Below are 19,993 nucleotides of genomic sequence, written 5' to 3'. Positions count from 1 at the left end.
CTCGCTCTTGCTTACCCTGTCAGACATGGGCAGAGCCAGCCCTGGAAGGATGATGCCAGCAAACTATTGGCATCGCACCTAAACAGCATGGACACCAGGTGCCCAGCACTGAAAGAGCATTGCATTAGCCCACTGTGCACTGAATTCAATAGCAAGAACAAGGATTGGGGTGAAGGGGCGTCTACCTGGCTGTTCCCAGCTCTGCCACATTCTGAGGTAAGTCAGCAACAGGCGGGGCCCTCAATCCTTATCTGTAAAAGAGAGCTAAATATCGAATTACTATGGTATTACTAGGGATGTGATAGTGGATTTGTTTGAATGGTTACATGCAAGACCTACCCCTGCTCCTCTATCAGAGGGGGCAGAGAGGAGAAGAGGCAGGAGCCAGTGCTCACAGGGAGCCAGCTCTTAAGCCGGCTCCCACCAAGCACCAACTCCCTCCTGCCCCCCCCTCCACACACACATTGCTGCCTCTGTATCAGAGGCAGCAATGCCAGGGAGGGAGAAGGGACAGGTGGTTCTGGGAGCTGCCTCCCCCTTTGCACGTAAACATGTAATCCGGCGGTTACATGTTTACCAGAACAAAATGTTTTAACATCCCTCATTAGGACCATGCCAACATGAATGTTTAGGGCCAAATAGCGTTAGTGGGGAAGCAAAGCAGCCAGCTGATTTGAATAAGGCTTGTCTGTGCTGGGGGGCGGGGGATCAGTCTGACACGTGTGTGAAAGACCCCAATTGCAAGCAACCCCTTTAAAGCATCTCAGTGCAAAGTTTGACTGTTACGTGAAGAGAGTATATTAGGCAAGAACATGTTGCGGGTATAACAGCTCCATGCATCAAGCACCACCAGGTATATTTTTCACAGGACAGAAAACACCCCGTAAATTTAATCACACTCTCTCCCACTGTTCTTAGGGAAAATTCTGCTGCAAGGAGACTGGAAGAGGGCAGGAGTTGCGGTGAGAAACAAGAATTTAATCAGAACTTGGCCAGTTTTGTGGTTGGTTGGTTGGTTGAACAGAATTAGTTGGTCGTTTTGTTGGCCTGGCTCCCATCCAGGCCAGTGAGAGGAACAGTAGGCAGTTTCTGGTAGGTTGTACTCCAGAATTTCACGTAGGGGGTTCTCAGCCCTTCCTTTGCTGAATCATAGTTGATGTCGCTGTTGATTTCGAGGTAGTAGCCCTGCTCCTGCGTGTAGGGCACCCAGCCGATGGGCACAGACAATTCCCCTTTGTTGGGGTCGCTGCAAGCAGACACAACAGCCGGGGTTAAATGCAAAGCTGGGGGGAGTGGAGGGGCTGCACCTAGTCTGCAAGGTTTCACTCAGGGTTTCATTTTCTAATGGTCTCTCACCCTGGGAGAAGGAATCATGTCCCTGCCTGCTTGAACGTGAGCAGCCGTCTGGGAGTAAGGGTTGAGTACTGACTTACTGGGAGGAGCCAGGCTTTGCTGATTAGCTCATGGATGGCTGGGCACTGGGAAGAATGTGTATATTAGCACAGTGACTTTACACTGGAACAATATGTTCCACTGAAGATACCTGCTTTTGCCATTCCCCTATCTCAAGGAGGGACCTTGGAGCAAATGCTACTCGAGGATCCACTTCCAATGGGGTGGGTGCTGTGGCCGTTCGCCCCAAAAGGCTAACAGGAGGTGCAGGAAGATCGCAACAGGGAGGTCACTGCCCCAGCTCCTTACCCCGTTCGAGCAAAGTTGGTCCAATAAGCAATCATGGCAGCCGAGACAGTTCTGTGCTTAGGGAAGTAGCCTAGCGGGGTAGCGAAGGGTTTCCCAAAGACATATTGAAGGTCGTCGGCATGGTCTGCTCCGACCCAGCTGGGGTACACAGGCATGCGAGAAGGCTGGGAGAACAGGTAGCTGTAAGTCTTGGCATTCCTGCAGAAACCAAACATGTTTAAGCATGTGAAGAGAGCCATGCTCTCACCTAACACCAGACTGATATTGGCAATGGAGTGGTTCAGTCTTGGAAGAGAGACGTTTACTGTCAGCTTAAAATCTTACAAATACTTGTCCTTCCGTTTATCCAGATACCTCAACTGTGTCTGTACAAATCTCATTTATTCTCCATCATTCATAATCCCCCGACCCCTTTTTTTTTCTCATCTCTCCAGATGTGGAGAACAGATTAAAGTCAGTGTCTAGAGGATTCTAATTTCACTGTGGTTCTCCTGCCCCTCTTTTAATGTGGCAAGGGGGAGCCGGGAAATGAGAGCAGAGAAAGTTGGAGGTGGGTTTTTTCCCCCTAAATCTGTTTCCATGGGAATATTTAAGTCTTTTCTTGGCAGTGAGAGTAAAAGCTTTTCTACAAACAAAACCAAACTTCACCCAAATGTGCCAAGAAGAGACATTCTTGAATCACCAACCAACCAGCAGTATGAATTAAAAATCAATGATTTAAAAAAAAAATTCTATTTGAAAACAAACCTATTTGAAACGAAAACAGTATTAAGGCTTAAATCAGCTATAATCTAGTAATCAAATGAAGACATTAAGCAAATCCTAAATTTTAAAGGAAATCAAACCACTGAACTGTTGGAAATCTGTGTTTGAGCACCTGATCCACAGTCTATTTTGACAGCAGTAGCCTCTTCTGCAGGGGCAGAGAATTTTTTTTTTTCATGTCAGTTTATTCAATTGGCACAGCTTACTGATTAGCTGAAAAGGCAGAAATGCTTGTTTTCTTCTCACACTTTGAGATGTGAGAGGATGAGACCTAAACTTTTGAAGGATAAGAAGGTCTAGAAATAATGAAGCTTCAGGGGGTAGCTGAGTTAGTCTGTCTAGGATAAACTTAAACAACAAATAGTCTGGTAGCACTTTATAGACTAACAAAACATGTAGATGGTATCATGAGCTTTCGTGGGCACAGCCCACTTCTTCAGAAAATGAGCTGTATGTTTCGTTGGTTTATAAAGTGCTACCAGACCATTTGTTGTTTAAGTTTATCCAGAAATAGCGTTCAAGACACCAGCTGCAGTTGATGCTTCCTTTAAAAATAAAATGTGCTATTTTTTCTTACATTTATCAAAATGTTTTGTTTTTGAAGTAGCTTATTTAACTACACCAGTGTAAGATCCTGGTTCTGTGCCTTTAGTAAAATTCCTATTTCTATTCAAATGGAGCTTGACACAAGTATTAAAGGTATTATTCACCATTTCTGTATTGGAGATTAACAGCAAAAGTAGAAATTAAGAATCTGAATAAATGTGCATGTCTAGCTATAAAACAGCTGAAATGAATGCACAGAGGGGTGTAACCTTCTGGGTAGCAAGAGATGTGGAATGGATTATATAGTCACAATTCAACATGGTGTACTGATTTATAAGCAATGAGAATCAACCTCTCTTTGGCTACGTCTACACTGGAGCCTTTTTCCTCACAAATGTATGCAAATGAGGCAAAGTGTGGAATATCACTGAGCCTCATTTGCATAAGTAATGAGCGCCTGTTTTTCTGCAAGAGGCTTTTGCGCATAAACGAGCCGTGTAGACGGTGCCTTTTTGCACAAAAACCCCTTCTTGCGCAAGAGCCATTCTTCCTCATTTTTTCAGGAAGCCTCTTGTGCAAAAATGGGTGCTCATTACTTATGCAAATGAGGCTTGGTACTATTCCACATTTCACCTAATTTGCATATGTTTTTGAGGGGGGGGAAAAAGCTACCTTGTAGATGCAGCCTTTAGGCAAACTGCTAAACGTGCAAAACAATGATTTAAATCAAGGGCTCCAGCTTGCTGCTTTAAACCAGGGGGGAAAGGAATTGATTTAAATTGCTCTCCTCTGTTCCTAGGCCCCAGCCCTACCCTCTGTCAGACTCACCGAGCATTCGCTTTATGCAGTGCGAGTGTATTCTGCGTGGGAATCAGGAAGATGTAATCAGTTTCCAAGTCCACCACCGTCCTTTTCATGACCTCCTGGTCAGGATTGTTGTTCCACATCTGGGTGTATAGGGCGAAAGTGGCATTTGCTCCTTCCACACCCTTCTCCAGAGTCAGCCCCCGCACTATGTTATAGACTTCCTCCCTGAAAACACACACGACACCTGTTAGCTAAGTCAGGGCAACTCTGTGGGCCACATGTGGCCAAAACCCGTTTTTGTGGCTCGTGGTGCGGTTTGGGTTTACATGGGGCTCAACATGTGACCCACAGATGGGATCCTTTCAACATGGCCTCCAGTGGGAACATGCTCCACAACGGCACGGTGTCTCCCAGGTGGGGTGAGCATTGAAAGATGCAAGTAGATGGGCTGGCTGGAATAGATGGGTCCAGGATGTCAGCATTTCTAGCACCCAGGGAGGAGGTGCTGGGAGCATGGGGGCATTGTGTAAAAGAAGCTATTTGCATATATATTGGCACGTATATGCAACCACACTTAAGTTGCAGCCCTTGGCATGTGCAGTGAGTATCATTGTGGCCCCCAGGGATTCCAAAGTTGAGTAGCCCTGAGCTACGTGGTGGCTGGGGATGCATCGAAATAGACTCAGAGACCTGGCTCTTGGTGGCCTAGACAAGTGTCCTTCAGGCACGAGGCTGCCTGTTGAAATGCAGAGCTGGGTGATGGTGGGTTACCAACATCTGGTAGCTGTTGGGGAGGGGAGCTGGTGTCCAGACTCCAGAGGAAAAGTTCTGCATCACATTTGGCGTCGCCCCCCTAAGCACCCATTTCCCCCCCCTTGCCCCCCTAAGGGGCATTGGTTGAGGCTAGGCAGGGAAGCTGCCTGACCATGCCCTACCTGCTCAATGGAGACACGCCTTCAGGGCTGTCGACTCCTTGCCCTTCCCCCAGGCCAAGCTCACTAATAACCATGCTCATTCCTGCTGCAAGGGGCTGCCCCTGCCCATTGCTCCAGTCATGGGAAGGCACCATGTCACTCAAGCACTGGACTGGGCAGCTTGGTCCCTACCAGCCCAGTCCCGGCATGAGCTCCCCTGCTGAAGGGCAAGAGGCTTCTTCCTCCTACATCCTGCTCAGCGAAGCTCTAGCTCCACAGCCTGAGTCCTGGTCCTGGCTCAGAGAGAGTCAGCATCTCCACTTCACTCCCTTTTCCCCACCCAAGGAACAGGAAGGAGCCAGGGGGAGCTGGAGCCCTCTAGAATTCTATGGCGGTTCTTGCACCCAGTGTCTTAGTACAGCCATCGCCCGTGGAGCCAACATCGCTCTATGCGCTCTACTTGCAAGGCCAAGTCACTGTAGCAGGGAGGTCTCATACGTGAGGAATCCAAAAGCCCCTCTCCCCCCATGGGGTGTTGTTTGAATGCTGGAGGAAAAGGGGGAGTTCTCCTTGCTAAGGCCCTGGCTAAATGCTGCAAGAGGCAAAGCGGCAGGCTAGCTCCCAGAACCGCCTCTCGGCTCTCAATGCCCGTCCGCAAGAGAGTACAGGCAGTCCCCGGGTTACATGGAGCCGACTTGCATCGGATCCCTACTTACAAACGGGGTGAGGCAACCCCGCACTAGCTGCTTCCCCCCAGCAGACCAGGGAGACGCGAAGCTAGCGCTCCCCCTCCCCCCCTCAGCAGACCAGGGAGACGTGAAGCTAGCGCCCCCTCCCCCCCCAGCAGACCAGGGAGACGCGGAGCGGCTTTTCTCAGCAGACACCTCAGCTTGAGAAGAAAGGACTGAGGGAAGTGAGGTGTGGGAGAATAAAACTGAGCTCTGGAGAAATGTTTGGCTAGAGTTTCCCCTACGATATGTACCAGTTCCGACTTACATACAAATTCAACTTAAGAACAAACCTACAGTCCCTATCTTGTACGTAACCTGGGGACTGCCTGTATTTATACGCCATGTCTCGCCTTACCCAGGCCTTTCGCGGGGCAAGAGAGAAGCTGTATCTAAACAGGTGCTAGTTTGGCCCAGGTCTGAACTGCTGTAGCTGGGCCCTCAAACTTTTCCATTTTCCTTTCACATAGCAAACCTGAGTGCAAGCCACACACACACCCCACCCCCATTAACACATTTTTTATATTTAACACTATTATAAATGCTAGCAGCGATGCAGGGTTTGGGGGTGGAGGCTGCTGGCTTGCAACCCCCCCCCCCCACTAATAAGCTTAGGAGGTCCAGTTTGAGACCCCCTGGCTATGGAAGGGCAGTGTTCCTGCTACCAAGCGTGTGTCTGCTCTGCCGGTTCTTAGGGGCTCATCGTCGGCCCCCTTGCTTCAGCAGCCCAACTCCTGTTTCCTTTCCCCGGCTGTGCCGATCCGGGCTGCTGCTGCTTACGCGGTGATCTTCACGAGCGGGCGGTTGAGAGCAGGCATGTCAATGGAAGCGAAGAAGTGCCCGTCCATGTTATTCGTGCCCGCAATGTAATCAATGTCTGCAGCGTTAGCAAAGAGCTTCTCAGGCCGGTCTGGAAGGAAATCTCCGTCCACCACAGGAGTGAAGGCCAGGTAATGGACTAGAGGGTCTGCAGGAGGGAAGGAGACAGAAAACCCTCATGTAGCCGTGATAGGAGCCAAAAGCCCTCTTGGCTAGCATGGCCCACAGCTGCTTTGCACAGCGAGTTCTGGGTCCACCGCTGGGATGATAGCCTGGCTCCATTGACTTCAGTAGGAGCCTTGTCAGGCCCTTCAGAGGGGCCAGCATTTTACCTGTTACCTAGTGGAGGGGGGGTTATAGGTGTGCAACACTAGTATATAGATAGCTCTCTTGCCTTGCACCCCTTCTGGCTGCCCTGCATGAGGTGTATCCGGTGCAAGAGCCTTTTGCCAGACATCACAGCTACTGCATGATGGTGGCAGAGGGGGAGAACAGAAGACCTCAGAAGCAACCTGGCCTCAAAAAGTCTGTGAACCTGCCCAGCCAAGGCCGCAGAAGCGTGGAGTTCACGCGTAAGCAAAAGCTCCTTCAGGCATCAGAACAGCCACACTGGGTCAGACCAACGGTCCATCTAGCCCAGTATCCTGTCAACTGACAGCAGGCAAGGCCAGATGCCCCAGGGGGAATGAACAGAACAGGGAATCACCAAATGATCCATCCTTTGTGGCCCATGCCCAGCCTCTGACAGAGACTCAGGGACATCATTCCTACCCGTCTTGGCTAATATCCAGTGATGGATCTATCCTCCATGAATTTATCTAGCTCTTTTTTGAACCCTGTTACAGTCCCGGCCTTTGCAATATCCTCTGGCGAGGAGTTCCACAGGTTGACTGTGCAGTGCGTGAAGAAATATGTCTCTTTGTTTGGTTTTAAACCTGTTCCAGCCATGTTCACCTGCTGCCAGAAGAGGCCTCGAGCAGTGGTGGACACAGCAGCTGAGAGTTCAGACAGGGGGCTTCCGTGCAAGCAGTAGGCCAGCTCCCCCCACCCACCCAGGAACAAGATCCTGAAGGGGGGCGAGGGAGGAATGTCCAGGCTCGGTCCTTATTCATAGACCACACGCGGTGGGGATGGACAGCAGCACAGAGTGTATGGAGCAGACCTGGGCAAACTATGGCCCACAGGCCAGATCCAGCCCACCAAGCCACCGGATCCAGCCCGCAGAGGCAGCAGGGAGCCCCAGGCAGGCTCCCCTGCTTGCCCTGCAACTCTGTGTGCCTGGCAGGGCTCCATTTCTGTTTTGAAACTGCAGGGGAGGGGAGAAGTTTTATGAGCCATTCCGCCCCCCCCCAGCACATTCCCATTGGCCGGTTTCTGGCAGAAACCAGCCAATAGGAGCTGCTTGTTAGAATAAGAGGCAGCTAAGAAGATTCATGCCCCCCCCCCCCCCCCCCGCCCCCTCCTGGGAAGCAGGCTGGCTGGCTGGGAAACATTTTAAGCTCTGCAGGCAAGCAGGCTAGTTTTGCAGCTGGCAAGAAAGTCTCTTGGCCACAGCCTGCTTCTGGCACCCCAGCCCTTTCCTGCCCCAACTCTCTGCCTCCTCCCCTGCATTCAACAAACCCAAACCCTCTGGCCCCCTTTTACACCTAAACCCCCTCCCAGAACTGGCACCTCACTCTCCTGTCCCAGATCCCAATCCCCCCAACTCTAGGGCACATCCCAAACCCCTGCACTCCAGTCCCCTGCCCTAGGTCACAACCACCTGCTTCATCCCAACTCCCTCCCAGACTCCAGTCTCCCTCCTGCACCCCAGTCCCTTACCCCAAGCTCCCTTCTGCACCCAACCTCCATCCCAGACCCTGCATCTCCATTAATACCATGAAACAGTGCAGCCTGCGACCACTTTCCAAAATCTTGGAGGGCCCCCCCCTCTTGAAAATTATTGCCCACCTCTGGTATGGAGGATAGGTCTTGCTGGCTCATAGGCTCCATCTAGTGGCTCAATTGACAATTGCAGGGCAGTGACAATTCTGAGTTTTGCTCCTGAATTCCTCTCTCTGCTTCCACAGGATATAAAGTGGGGTGCAGAACGGGACCCAGAGGGTGCGTTAAGGTGGCTACCTGGGTAGTGCAGTGCCACGGTGCTAAGGAGCAAGACCTCCTTCTCAGCACGACCCGTCCCAGTCAATACAGCGTCCCTCAGAATCCCCCGTCTGCTCACTGACCGGGCTCTGTGGGCCTACAGCCCAGGTACCCGTCCCGCTAGCACCCACCCACTCACAGGGCAGGTTGATCATGTCCAGGTGGTAGGCCAGTGTCACAGCCTGGGGGTCGGTGACACGCAGGCAGTTGCCCATGGCTGTGGTGTTGTCCGTAGGGCAGCCCACCTTCGCTGCAACCTGCAGGGAGAAACGACCATGGAGTTACTCCTGGCCGCCATTGGCACCACCTGCCAGGAATTAGCACTGAGCTAATAGCCACTGGGGGAAGGGAGAGCTGCTTTCTAAGCCCTAGAGCAGTGGTTCCCAAACTTTTTGGCATCACCCCCCCTTTTTGATTTTTTGAGAAACCCTCATGCGCCCCCCCCACCCCCCAAGAAAAATAGCAAAACTTGTTGAGCAAAAAAAAAAGGACTAATCGGGTCAAAAAACAAAAATAGCAGTAAAACTTGGGGGTATTGACTGGGGGAGGTAGGGCTGGGTCACCTCACCCCCCCCCCCCCGGCATTTCTTCACACACCCCCAGTTTGGGAACCCATGCCCTAGAGTTTCATTTGCAAATTCCCCACCTCTGCAGTGCATTGTCCTGCTCTGAACATTTAGTTTTGTTGCAGCACCTGCTGATTAAATCACCCTCAGTTTTTTCACATACAAGTGTAATGCCGACAGGCGGAACCAAACCTGGGACCTCTGGAGCTTAATGCATGAGCCCAGGGGCGGGTGAGAGTTTTGCGGGGTGCAGGGCACAGGGCTTATTGAAGCACGGGGCCTGGAGCAGCAGCCCCGCTCGCTCTGCCCTATATTCGCTGTCGCATGAGCTTCTGCTGCTTGAACTAAAAGCCATCTGGCTCTCTGCTCAGGCTGTAGCGCAGACGCATTATTCCCTCTATAAGTGTTCTAAGTGCCACTAGACGAGACAGTGAACCACACCCAAAAGGTATGTGGGTTACACCAGCAAGTCCCAGCTGGCCTCAATTTGGCGGTGTCAGCGCGGCTCTGAATCCAAATGGCTTGAGTAACTGGAGCACGATTTGTCCCCCTGCAGCTGCTGTGCACCCCCTCGCAGACGGCAGCCTGACAAAGCCCTGGGAAATTTGCCTCGGGACACGGCCCTATTTCTGGAGTCCAATTTTACCTTGGTAGCCAAGGCGAGGGGATTCTCCTGGATAGCCCAGCTGCACAGAGCAACGCCGCTTTGGCTGATGGCTCGTTTGAACAGCCCCTTGTTGGATGGCGCCAGCATCTGCCACGTGGAAGAGGAACAGGAGGGTTATTCGGTATCAAGCCCTGAAAAGATCCGCCCGTATTCTGGTACAGCCAAGGCTTTATATGAGGTCAGAAAAGTTGTTCGCTCTGTACACGTCTCAGCCTCTTACAGGGTCTCAGGAACACGGAGACTCAGTCGTCTAAAACTCAAGGCAGCCATGGTGCTGAGATATTACAGCCAGCAAGGCACCAATAGGAGAGCAGGCTGGGGCAGACAACAGATACTGTTACCCCAAGGAAACCCTAAGGCAGGACAGTGCCTGGAGAAGCAGCACCCTCCCCATCTGGCTATGGAGGGTTTAGAAAGGACGTTTTGAAAGCAAAGCCGAGAGCCGCTGTGAGGAAAACAATTCCTTTCTCCATGCAGGGTGGGCAGCTCAAATGAATGCCCTTTGGGTGGACCTATTGTCCTCCCAGGACAGCACCTGCAGTGAGAGAAGCCCAGCAAAACCAGCTGTGATAAGGCAGTTTTCCCTTCACAAAACTGAGGGGAAAGTGCCCCCCCTCTCTCCCTCCCCGAAGGCCCAGTGGCAATCACCCACCTGTAACGAGACGCTGACAGCGCCAGCAGACTCCCCAAAGATGGTGATGTTTTCTGGGTCGCCCCCAAAGACCTTGATGTTTCTCTTCACCCAAGCAATGGCCATGTGCTGGTCCTTCAGCCCGTAGTTACCTGGCCAAGGGACGGCATAGACAACGAGGAGAGAACGGAAGCAGCGAGGCTCGAAGTCCACCCTGCCCCACACGCCCAGCTTCCCTCGGTATCAGAGCTGAGCTTAGAATTCAGGAGTTCCTGGCTCGTGAGCCCATGGTTATGTGTTTTGTGAAGTTGTGCATTTAATCAAGGGCTTTTCCCCCTCTGGACAACCTCGTTCTCCTCATGCCACATGCTGAAGCAAAGCCGAGACCTTGCGTTTGAGGTGTTATCCCCTCAGAAATCCTGCAGTATCTTAACTTGGCTCACCAACTGGTCAGATAGGAGAGACAAGAGGTGATGGGCAGGCAGACAGCCTTTGGTGGGTCTCCGGCCCATCTAACCAGCACCCCCACCGTGCCTCAAATACCCTCAATCTAGGGAGCGCGGTGGCAGCAGATTTCCCAGTGTGTGCAGAGGTTGGGGGAAATAGGAAGGAGGTTTCCGGAGCGAAGTGCAGCAGCTGCCATACCTGGAATACTGGAGTCACCCGTGCTGAGGAAGCCCAGTGGTCCCACCCGGTAGTTCAAGGTCACCACGATGACCTTTCCTCGCACCGCGATCTCCTGGCCATCGTAGAGGTAGTTGTTCAGGAAGTTCGCGCCTTGTCCACCTCCAACCAGGAATCCGCCTCCATAGATCCAGACCATCACTGGCAGATTGGTGGACACTGTGGGAAAGGGAGGGTTTCACAGCATGTAGTCAACCTGTGGAACTCCTTGCCAGAGGAGGCTGTGAAGGCTAGGACTATAACAGAGTTTAAAGAGAACCTAGATAATTTCATGGAGGTTAGGTCCATAAAAGGCTATTCGCCAGGGGATAGAAATGGTGTCTCTGGCCTCTGTTTGTCAGAGGCTGGAGAAGGATGGCAGGAGACAAATCGCTTGATCATTGTCTTCGGTCCACCCCCTCTGCAGCACCTGGTGCTGGCCACTGTCAGCAGACAGGCTACTGGGCTAGATGGAACTTTGGTCTGACCCAGTACAGCCGTTCTTATGGTTTACACAGGGGCAGAGTCCTTCCAAATGAAACCCAAGCCCCACCACGCCACATAGGCAGGATGCCATCTGCTGGGTCCATTCCCCAGCAGGCGTCACCCCCCTCGAGTATGAGCAAGTCTCTTGGGTGAGCACAGAAACTTCTGCCTCCGGGTCCGCCTGACCATAGCCCCCAGGGAGCCGGTCAGGGACGGACAGCCAAACATGGAGCTGCTCAGCCCTGCCTCATCTCCCTCCTGCTACCATCAAGCCTGTACCTCCCTTCTTATCTTGAGGGACCCAGATGTTCAGATAAAGACAGTCCTCACTCCCACGAGTCCCGATTTGGGTGAGCGTGACCTGCAGGCAACGGTGTTTGTACTCCTTGGCCTTCAGCGTACCTACGAGGAGAAAGAAGACAACACCCCCACTTCAGAACCCCCAGCTCCATCCTGTAGGCTTGAGAGCCAGGCCCTGTTCCTGGCCCCTCACTCACCACCACGACACTGGTTCCAACTGGCAGAACAACTGTGAGGAAACTAGGGAGGTGAATGGTTAACCGGTTAACCAGTGCGGGGCTGGAGCAGCTCCCCACCCACCACAGACCGGGGGCTGCTCCCATCACAGAGGGGACACTGCAGCTTGGCTGAAGCATCCACTGTCTGTGGCAGGCCCCCAGGCCCACCTCCCCTTTAATCAGTTAACCGATGAGCTACAACAGCTTAAAACCTCAGGAACCTTTGGGAATTGCGGCCACAGAACCTGCAGGGACCGCGCTGTCCCAGCACCTCCACAGAGGAGAGTTCCTGGTGACAACGCTCCCTGCTAATAGCCCGGGCAACATCTTAGTGACATTCACTTAGGCCGTGTCCAGACTCAGGGGTTTTTTCGGGAAAAGTAGCCTTTTCCCGAAAAAACTTCCCCTGCGTCCAGACTCAAGCCGCGTTCTTTCGAAATTATTTCGAAAGAACGCGGCTTTTCTTTCGATGGCGGTAAACCTCGTTTCACGAGGAAGAACGCCTTCCTTCGAAAGTCCCTCTTTCGAAGGAAGGCGTTCTTCAATGTAAAGAGGCCGTCTTCGAAAGAGAGCATCCAGACTCGCTGGGTGCTCTCTTTCGAAAAAGCGGATTTCTCTTTCGAAAGATCCGCCTGCAGTCTAGACGCGATCTTTCGAAAGATGCTCTTTCGAAAGATGCTTTCGAAAGAGCCTCTTTCGAAAGAAGCCTGCAGTCTAGACATAGCCTTAGTGAACGAAAGCAGCACCAGCTCCAGGTCCTGCACACAATAACAGGCCCTGCTGAGGGCCTGAATGCAAGTCCAAGCATGTTACTGCTGGGGCAAGCTATGCCTCTGAAAAGGGCAATGTCAGAAGAGGGATACCGGACTTGGACATTCATGAGGATGGAGCAAAATACACCCCCAATGTGGTTAATTCAGCCGTAACCATAATTGACCAACAGGGGTATGAAAACCAGAGACCTTCTCACAGGAGGCCTCTCAGGGTACGCCTACCCCGCAACATTATTTTGAAATAACTTAGTCCGCATCTCTACAGCAGGAAGTTATTTCAAAATAATGTCAAAATACTGTTGAGCTGGGGACTTCGTACGCTGACTCCTGTAACTGTCCTTGTACGAGCAGGGCCGGACGGAGGCATGGGCGAGCCGGGCAGCTGCCCAGGGCGCCAACCCACGGGGGGCGCCTGATGGCAGCTGTAAGGGGCGCGCGGTGTCCCTTTTAGTTGCCATCAGGAACCGCGTGCCCGGCTCCTGCAGCACCGGCCGCACGGCACCAGACAGCAGCGCCCTTGCCCCCACGGCTGTGGGGCCCTGTACGGCCCGCTGTGTGCACCAGCAGTGGTGGCCGGGCTGGACAGTGCATGCACCGTGCACTTCGGGGGTGGGCCCCGGGCTGCGCGCTAGCAGCCATGACCAGCCCACGCATGCACCGAACGTCCCAGGGGCGGGCCTGCGCATGCGCCCTGTGTGGGAGGGGCGCCACTCGCCCGGGCCCAGGGCACCAAAGGGGCTCAAGCCGGCTCTGTGTACAAGGAGCAAGGGAAGTTGGAGGAAGAGGGCTCTATTTCGAACTAAGTGCTGTGTAGACGCTCCCAATTTCAAAATAAGCTATGCAATGGACGTGGCTCAATTTACGTAGCTTATTTCAAGTTAACCCTGCTGTGTAAACGTACCCCCCAATACTCAACAAGGTGGTTAATGCCGTATTGGGGAAACGAACCAGCCTTCCAAGATGGTTTGAGAATTAACACGTTCTGAGAGTGATGGGGGACAGAAACCAAAAGACCTTCTGTGTCTTACCAGACCAGCCAGGATGTGGTTTGGGGTCTTCAAAATTCTTTGGAGGAGCAGCAAAAGGGATTCCTTTGAAGATATCGATGTAGTTCCCGAAGAGTCCCAGTCTCTCACTGATACCCTCGACAAAACCTCCTTCGGTGTGCACCACACCCAGCTAAGCATGTGCCAAGAGGAGAGAGGGGACAACAAACACCGTTGTGTGAACATCGGCAGAACTCAGAGCAGGACCAACAACCCGCCCCGTTTGTTTAGCCCTAAGATGCAGTCGCTATGAAAGCAGCATGTTTCCACAGCAGCTGTGTTCCAAACCAGACTTGTTTTACATCAGTCGTGAAAGAGCATCCTCTGAAGCCTCTTTATACAATTAATGAATCCCACGTTCATTTCTATTAGTGCAGCATTTGCATTTGCGCATTCAGGATTTTTACCCAGCAGGGATTTCGAAATGTTTCACAAGCCTTAGGTAGTGATAAATGCTGACGGCACTTTACAGGCAGGGATGCTGAAAACCAGCAAGGAGGTGGCATGAAGTCAAAGGGAGCTGAAGGCACTTGTTGCCTGCTATTGCTGAGCACTTTGCAAGACCAAGTAGGGATGTTAGCAGTGTCGTGTAAACAATTAACTGATAGGCCTGGGTTTATCAGTTAATCCAAACACATACATGCACGCCCCTCCCCTGGGGAGGCAGGAGCTGGTGCCCATGGGGAGTCTGGTTTTAAACTAGTTCGTCACGAGCACCCGATCCTACAGACCCACCTGCCCCCCACCCTTGCTGCCTCCCACAGAGGCAGCAATACAGGAGGCTGGGGGAACAGGCAACACAGCCTGTCAGTGGGGAGCTCAGACCCCCTTCCCCCCCACAGAAAGAGGCTGCTGCCTCTGTATCAGAGGCAGCAGCGTAGGGCAGCAGGCAGGAGCCAATCTGTGCAGGGAGCCAATTTTTAAACGGGTTCCCCTCATGTACAGGCTCCCACTTTCTGCCTTGCACTGCTGTCTCTGATACTGAGGCAGCAGCACGGGGTGGCAAGGGACTTCCTGTGAGAGGGCTGGACGCCCATTCACTGCCAGCCCTGCCCCCACCCCCCACCCCCCGAGACTATTGAATAATTGTGTAACTGCTAAGATTTTGTTTGGTTACACGATTATTGAATTAAACGATCTCTAACGTCCCTGATTGCTAATGGCTAGTTTTGCAAACCTCACTCGACAGGAGTTGCGCTTGATGTTTTAAGGATGGTCCCAGTCTCAAAGCACATCATGGTGAAGAGCGGAATACCGTACATGAAAGTCGTTGCCAACAGCCAACCCATTTTGACCACTGAAAAGCATCCTTAAGCTCCACTTTGAGAGAGACAACTTGATGACCAATTTTTGCTAATCACTTGTGCAGTTAGGTGCCTACAATGATTTTTGCTCCAGTTTGTATCTTCTGGCATTTAAGAGGACATCAAAATTGGGAAATGGCACTTAAAGTAAGTTAGAGCAGCTGAAATAAATGGAGTTCTAGTGAGGAAGTTTTGAATTAAATGTTGTTTAATGAAATACCAAAGAAAGAAACCAGCCAGTGCAATATAAGTATTTTATTCACAATGGCTACGTCTACACTGGCCCCTTCTTCGGAAGAGGCATGCTAATTTCTAACTTTGGAATAGGGAAAGCCGCGGGGGATTTAAATAAACATGGGCGCCGCTTTTTTTCCGGCTTGGGGAAAAGCCGGAAAAGAGCGTCCAGACTGGCGCGATCCTCCGGAATAAAGCCCTTTTCCGGAGGATCTCTTATTCCTACTTTCAAGTAGGAATAAGAGATCCTCCGGAAAAGGGCTTTATTCCGGAGGATCGCGCCAGTCTGGACGCTCTTTTCCGGCTTTTCCCCAAGCCGGAAAAAAAGCGGCGCCCATGTTTATTTAAATCCCGCAGGGGATATTTAAATCCCCCGCAGCTTTCCCTATTCCAAAGTTAGAAATTAGCATGCCTCTTCTGAAGAAGGGGCCAGTCAAGACGTAGCCAATGGGTGGGATTTTGGGGCGGTTTAGGTTGAACATTAGGAACAACTGCCTAACTGTGAGGGTGGTTAAGCAGAGGGATAAATTGCCCAGGGAGGCTGTGGAAACGCCATCATTGGCCCTTTTTAAGAGCAGGTTAGATAAACATCTGTCAGGGATAATCTAGATCAGGGTGGGCACATCACAAATTTTGGTACATGGTTGTGGGCTGGCTCACAGCAGAAGGGGTGGAGTTGCGGGCTATAGGTAGAGAGACAAAGAGAGCATATGAGTATGAAAGAGACACTTTTTGTGTGTGACACACTGACAGTTTGAGTGTGTGTGGCCATGTGTATAGGACAGGGACTCGTGTGTGTGTGGAAGAGACTGGGGGTGTGCGACAGTGACACGGAGAGTGTGTGTCCTGGCTGCTGCAGGGATCATTTCTGAGAGAAGCCATGCTCTGTCTCTTTAAGGGAAATCTGTCATGCTCTGTTGTCTCCTCCCTCATCTGAGTCACTTACCAGCCACACCTCAGACTGGAGCAGCTCTGCTGCTCCCTCTCCCCAAGCCCTGCTCTGCAGAGATGGGTACAGGGGCAGGGAGCACAGCCTGACTTAAGTTCTCCCCCCATCTTACACCCCCCCCCATTCTTCCCCCCACTCTGCACAGCTAGCAGGAGAATCCTGGGAGCCGCTCAGCTGCCAGATGGAGCAAGGTGGGGGGAGGGGCAGCTGAACACACACTGCCGGCTGTAAGTGCATGCTCTGCTAATCAGCTAGATGAGTCAGAAAGAAACGTTTGGTGGGCTGGATGCGGCCCCCAGGCCTGATTTTACCTACCCTGCTCTAGATTAGGGATGTTAAATTTAGATGAATTGGCTAATCGAATAGTCGATGCAATTTGCTGTTGCTACACTTCAAACGTGAAAGTGCGGCAGGGAGCACGAAGCCAGCGGGGGATTCAACCAGTCCCCCGTGGGCCCCGTGCTCCTCGCAGCATTTCAAAATGGCGGCACCACATGGAACCCAGGATCAGCAGGGGATGCTTGAATCCCCACAGCTGACTCCAGGCTCCATGCGGCGCTGCCACTTTGAAACACCGCGGGGAGCCCAGCGTCAGGCTCTCCACAGTGTCAGGCTCTCTGCAGCATTTCAAAGCAGCAGCATCACATGGAGCCTGGGTTCAGCTGGGGACGCCCAGCTGGCACCAGGCTGCACGTGGCATTTCAAAGCCCAGCCCACGGGGCTCTGCTGCTTTGAATCACCCCTTCCTCTCCTCCCTTGCTGCCTCTTTCCGATAGAGGCAGCAAGAGTGGGGGGAAGCAACCAGTTGACTAGTGTCGACTATCCGATAAGCATTTGCTTATCAGATAGTCGACTAGTCGTTCTCACCCTTGATCTAGTTCTAGACAGTGCTTTGTCCTGCCACGAGGGCAGGGGGCTGGACTTGATGCCCTCTCAAGGGCCCTTTCAGTGCTAGTGTTCTTTGATGCTATGATTTTTGCTGAAGATTAAGGGAGTCAGGCACCCAGATCCCTTGAGTATCAACACACATTGGGATTCTCAGTGGAGCCTGAGTATCTGACTTTAACTGCCCACTTCAAGGGCTTACAGAAGCGAGGTCAACTCATAACCCACCGACCTGGACCTTAATTTATTTTACAGAGGATCTGAGAGTCAAGCTATAACAGATGTGAAGCAAAACGTAAAACATTTACAGGAACCTGCTGCCAAAATGTTCACTAATCTGTAAGTATCTGGCCAGCTGCTGTATAGAAGACTAATTCCTACCCTTCAACATTTCGGTGGAGGCAGGAGATGGAGGCTGGGTGACTTGTTTCATCGGATGAAAGCTACCTGGGTGCCCGTAATGGGAAGATGAGCATCAGCAAGAGAAACAGGCCAGCCACACCCAAACACTGCATCCAAGTTAGCTGTCTGCACGCACTAGCTGGGATAGCACATTGCTTTACCCCAAGTTGAAAACAAAACCAACTGCCCCACCTACCCACAGCCCACAAATGTTTGGGCCAGCGGATCAACAGTTTGCAGCACTGCTGCTTGTCCCTCACTTTCCTTCCTGACATGCCCATTCAGAGAAGACCTTAAGACAGGACATGCAATATCCCTTCTGTAGCTAATCTGAGGTTGCCCTGCACTTTCATCGCTGTTCAGAATTCATCAACCAGTACAGAGAACAGAAAATAGCCTCCAACAAATGCATAATGCCATAGAATAAGATATTTATTTAGTTTGTATTTGATTCTAGATACATCACCCATTAGGTGTGTTTCATCTCAGATACACCGTTCCCTGTAAGCTGATCACTTGGGCCAGCCAGTTGATTATCAGAGCGCCCACAGCCAGCAACATGTGTTTCTATTGGTGGTGCACATCATTTGGCAGACATGACAAAATTTATTCTGCCATGGATGGAAAACATGAGAGGAAACATTGCTCAGATACCGCTGTAATCAGCCCTTTCTCAAAAATTTCCTATTCGGATTGGAACTTGCCACATTTCATCTCATCTGTTTCTAAGTGGTTCACCATGCTGGAAAGTTTATAAGATTGGTTCCGCTACTGATAGATTAAGGCAATTGGCAGGAAAGAAACTCAATTTGTTTTATTTTAAAAATTGGCAGCAAAATTAAATATAAAATTAAAACAGATAATATTTAAAAACAAGACATGGCAGAATAGTTCTATTGTACCTCAACATGAATTCCTGGCACACTCAAAATTCCCGCTGATTTCAGTGAGTTTTGGATGCATAATGAATACATGCAGAATCCATGGTATGTTTGAGAATATATATTTTGAAGTACAGTGCAAATTAAAAAAAAAAAAGAGTCTGTTTTGTTATATTGTTGCCTGCAACTACTGAGTAACTCCATAATGCTCCAGCTATATTTTAGGTATCTCTAAAGTGGCACCATTTAAAAGTTACTGAGTTGCACAAAACAGTATTAAACAATACTATAGCATCTCAGATAGAGTTTGTTTCTATTCTTTAAAACCTAGTCAAAAAGGAAAAAAATGCAAAGGTACACATTTGAACGCCAGCACCAGGATATGCAAACTAAGGTTCCCATGGCAACAACAAACCATCCACAACATACACCTTCGTAGTGTTTTCAATGGTTACATGTAGAACTCCGTACAAGATAGGTAAAAAGCTTCTATTTGTTACGATTAGTATTCCCCAAATAGTGGTGCATTCAGATTTGCAACTTTTCTGTTGGATTCCCAACAAGGCTTTCACACTTGATAATTTCCTTCTTCCCATGCCCAGAAAAATGAAGAGGAAGAAATTAAAAATGGAAACAAGAGTGCTGTAGGCGATGGTTTGTATCAGAGAGGGAATAGACAATGAGATATACATTAAAGGAGACCTGCAAAAGAAATGAAAAATGGGTTGGAGCCCTACTATAAACTAGCAAGGGGACACAGCCTCTTTTTCCTCCTTTGCACATTCCTTTTAATGGACCTCTTAGATAATGATCCAAAATAGCTGAAAACATAACAGGTGTTTTCTCAGCTAGCGAAGGGCATGCAAAGCTTTAAAAGCACTTTTTTTTTCCTTTAAGCCAGGCAGTCTGTTTTCACTCTAGCACAATTTATCTTTACGCCGACTGTTAAGCATCCATGAACAACCTCCTACTTACTGTGGTAGCCCTTGCTACTCCAAGGTAGCAGGCTAGGGCAAAGCACAGAACCTCCCAGTGACCCATGACGCGTGTTGGACAAGCCTGTCCAAGCATGTCTGCCTATATATAGAGTACAGGAGGACCGCTGCTGACACAAGCCCACGCAGTTCTGCACAACCCCCACCCGCTTGTCACGTGTGCCAGCAGAGACCACACACACACCTGGTTGCAGCCAAATCTTTTAATTGTTGAAAATGTAGATAACTGGCACTAGCGTCTGAGAGAGTTCCAGCTGTTGCTGTTAGGGGCTGGAACCCACCTTATCAGGAGTTTCGTACTTATAACAGGTCTATGGGGGCAGGAGGAAGACGCTTTAAGAAGTTGTAAGAATGCAAGTTAGAAGCAAGAGGAACGTAAGTTACATTTACTGTTAGGCTAAACAGTGGTGGGAAATCTGCCGTCCACCGGCTGCATGCAGCCCATCAGTTTCCTATATCTAACCCCTGAGCAATCTTTTCCATCCATGTGCGGAATAATTTTTGTATGTGCACTAGAGATGTTAAAAGATGTTTAATAAGGTAACTGTGTAACTGTTAAAAATCTTTCAGG

The 19,993-nt window shown here is 50.7% G+C and overlaps 1 protein-coding gene across 2 annotated transcripts; it reads right to left on the bottom strand.

Moving 5' to 3' along the window:
• Positions 1-774: 774 nt before the first annotated feature.
• CEL (carboxyl ester lipase) lies at positions 775-19,524 on the bottom strand. 2 transcript variants are annotated; one of them, XM_006136839.5, is made up of 11 exons: positions 19,403-19,524; positions 13,755-13,905; positions 11,715-11,837; positions 10,932-11,129; positions 10,308-10,438; positions 9,635-9,742; positions 8,562-8,679; positions 6,242-6,428; positions 3,841-4,044; positions 1,702-1,899; positions 775-1,246 (listed from the first exon to the last, which is right to left on the bottom strand). In XM_006136839.5, the coding sequence occupies exons 1-11, from the start codon at positions 19,496-19,498 to the stop codon at positions 1,027-1,029; spliced, it is 1,734 nt and encodes a 577-aa protein (XP_006136901.2). In that variant the 5' UTR covers positions 19,499-19,524; the 3' UTR covers positions 775-1,026. The 2 variants fall into 2 exon arrangements, with proteins under 2 accessions (XP_006136901.2, XP_075761922.1); XM_075905807.2 differs by having other exon boundaries at positions 11,766-11,837.
• Positions 19,525-19,993: the final 469 nt, after the last annotated feature.

The sequence above is a fragment of the Pelodiscus sinensis genome, chromosome 23 (assembly GCF_052426305.1).
Source record: "Pelodiscus sinensis isolate ZL-2025 chromosome 23, ASM5242630v1, whole genome shotgun sequence".
NCBI classification, from domain to species: domain Eukaryota; kingdom Metazoa; phylum Chordata; order Testudines; family Trionychidae; genus Pelodiscus; species Pelodiscus sinensis.
This window is presented reverse-complemented; position numbering and strand designations above follow the sequence as displayed.

Coding starts and splice junctions, on each gene's coding strand:
- CEL (XM_006136839.5), bottom strand. CDS start 19,498: ATGCTTGGACAGGCTTGTCCAACACGCGTCATGGGTCACTGGGAGGTT. Junction 9,743..10,307: donor CTGTCAGCGTCTCGTTACAG/GTGGGTGATTGC, acceptor TCCACGTGGCAG/ATGCTGGCGCCATCCAACAA. Junction 8,680..9,634: donor CCCTCGCCTTGGCTACCAAG/GTAAAATTGGAC, acceptor TTCTCCCTGCAG/GTTGCAGCGAAGGTGGGCTG.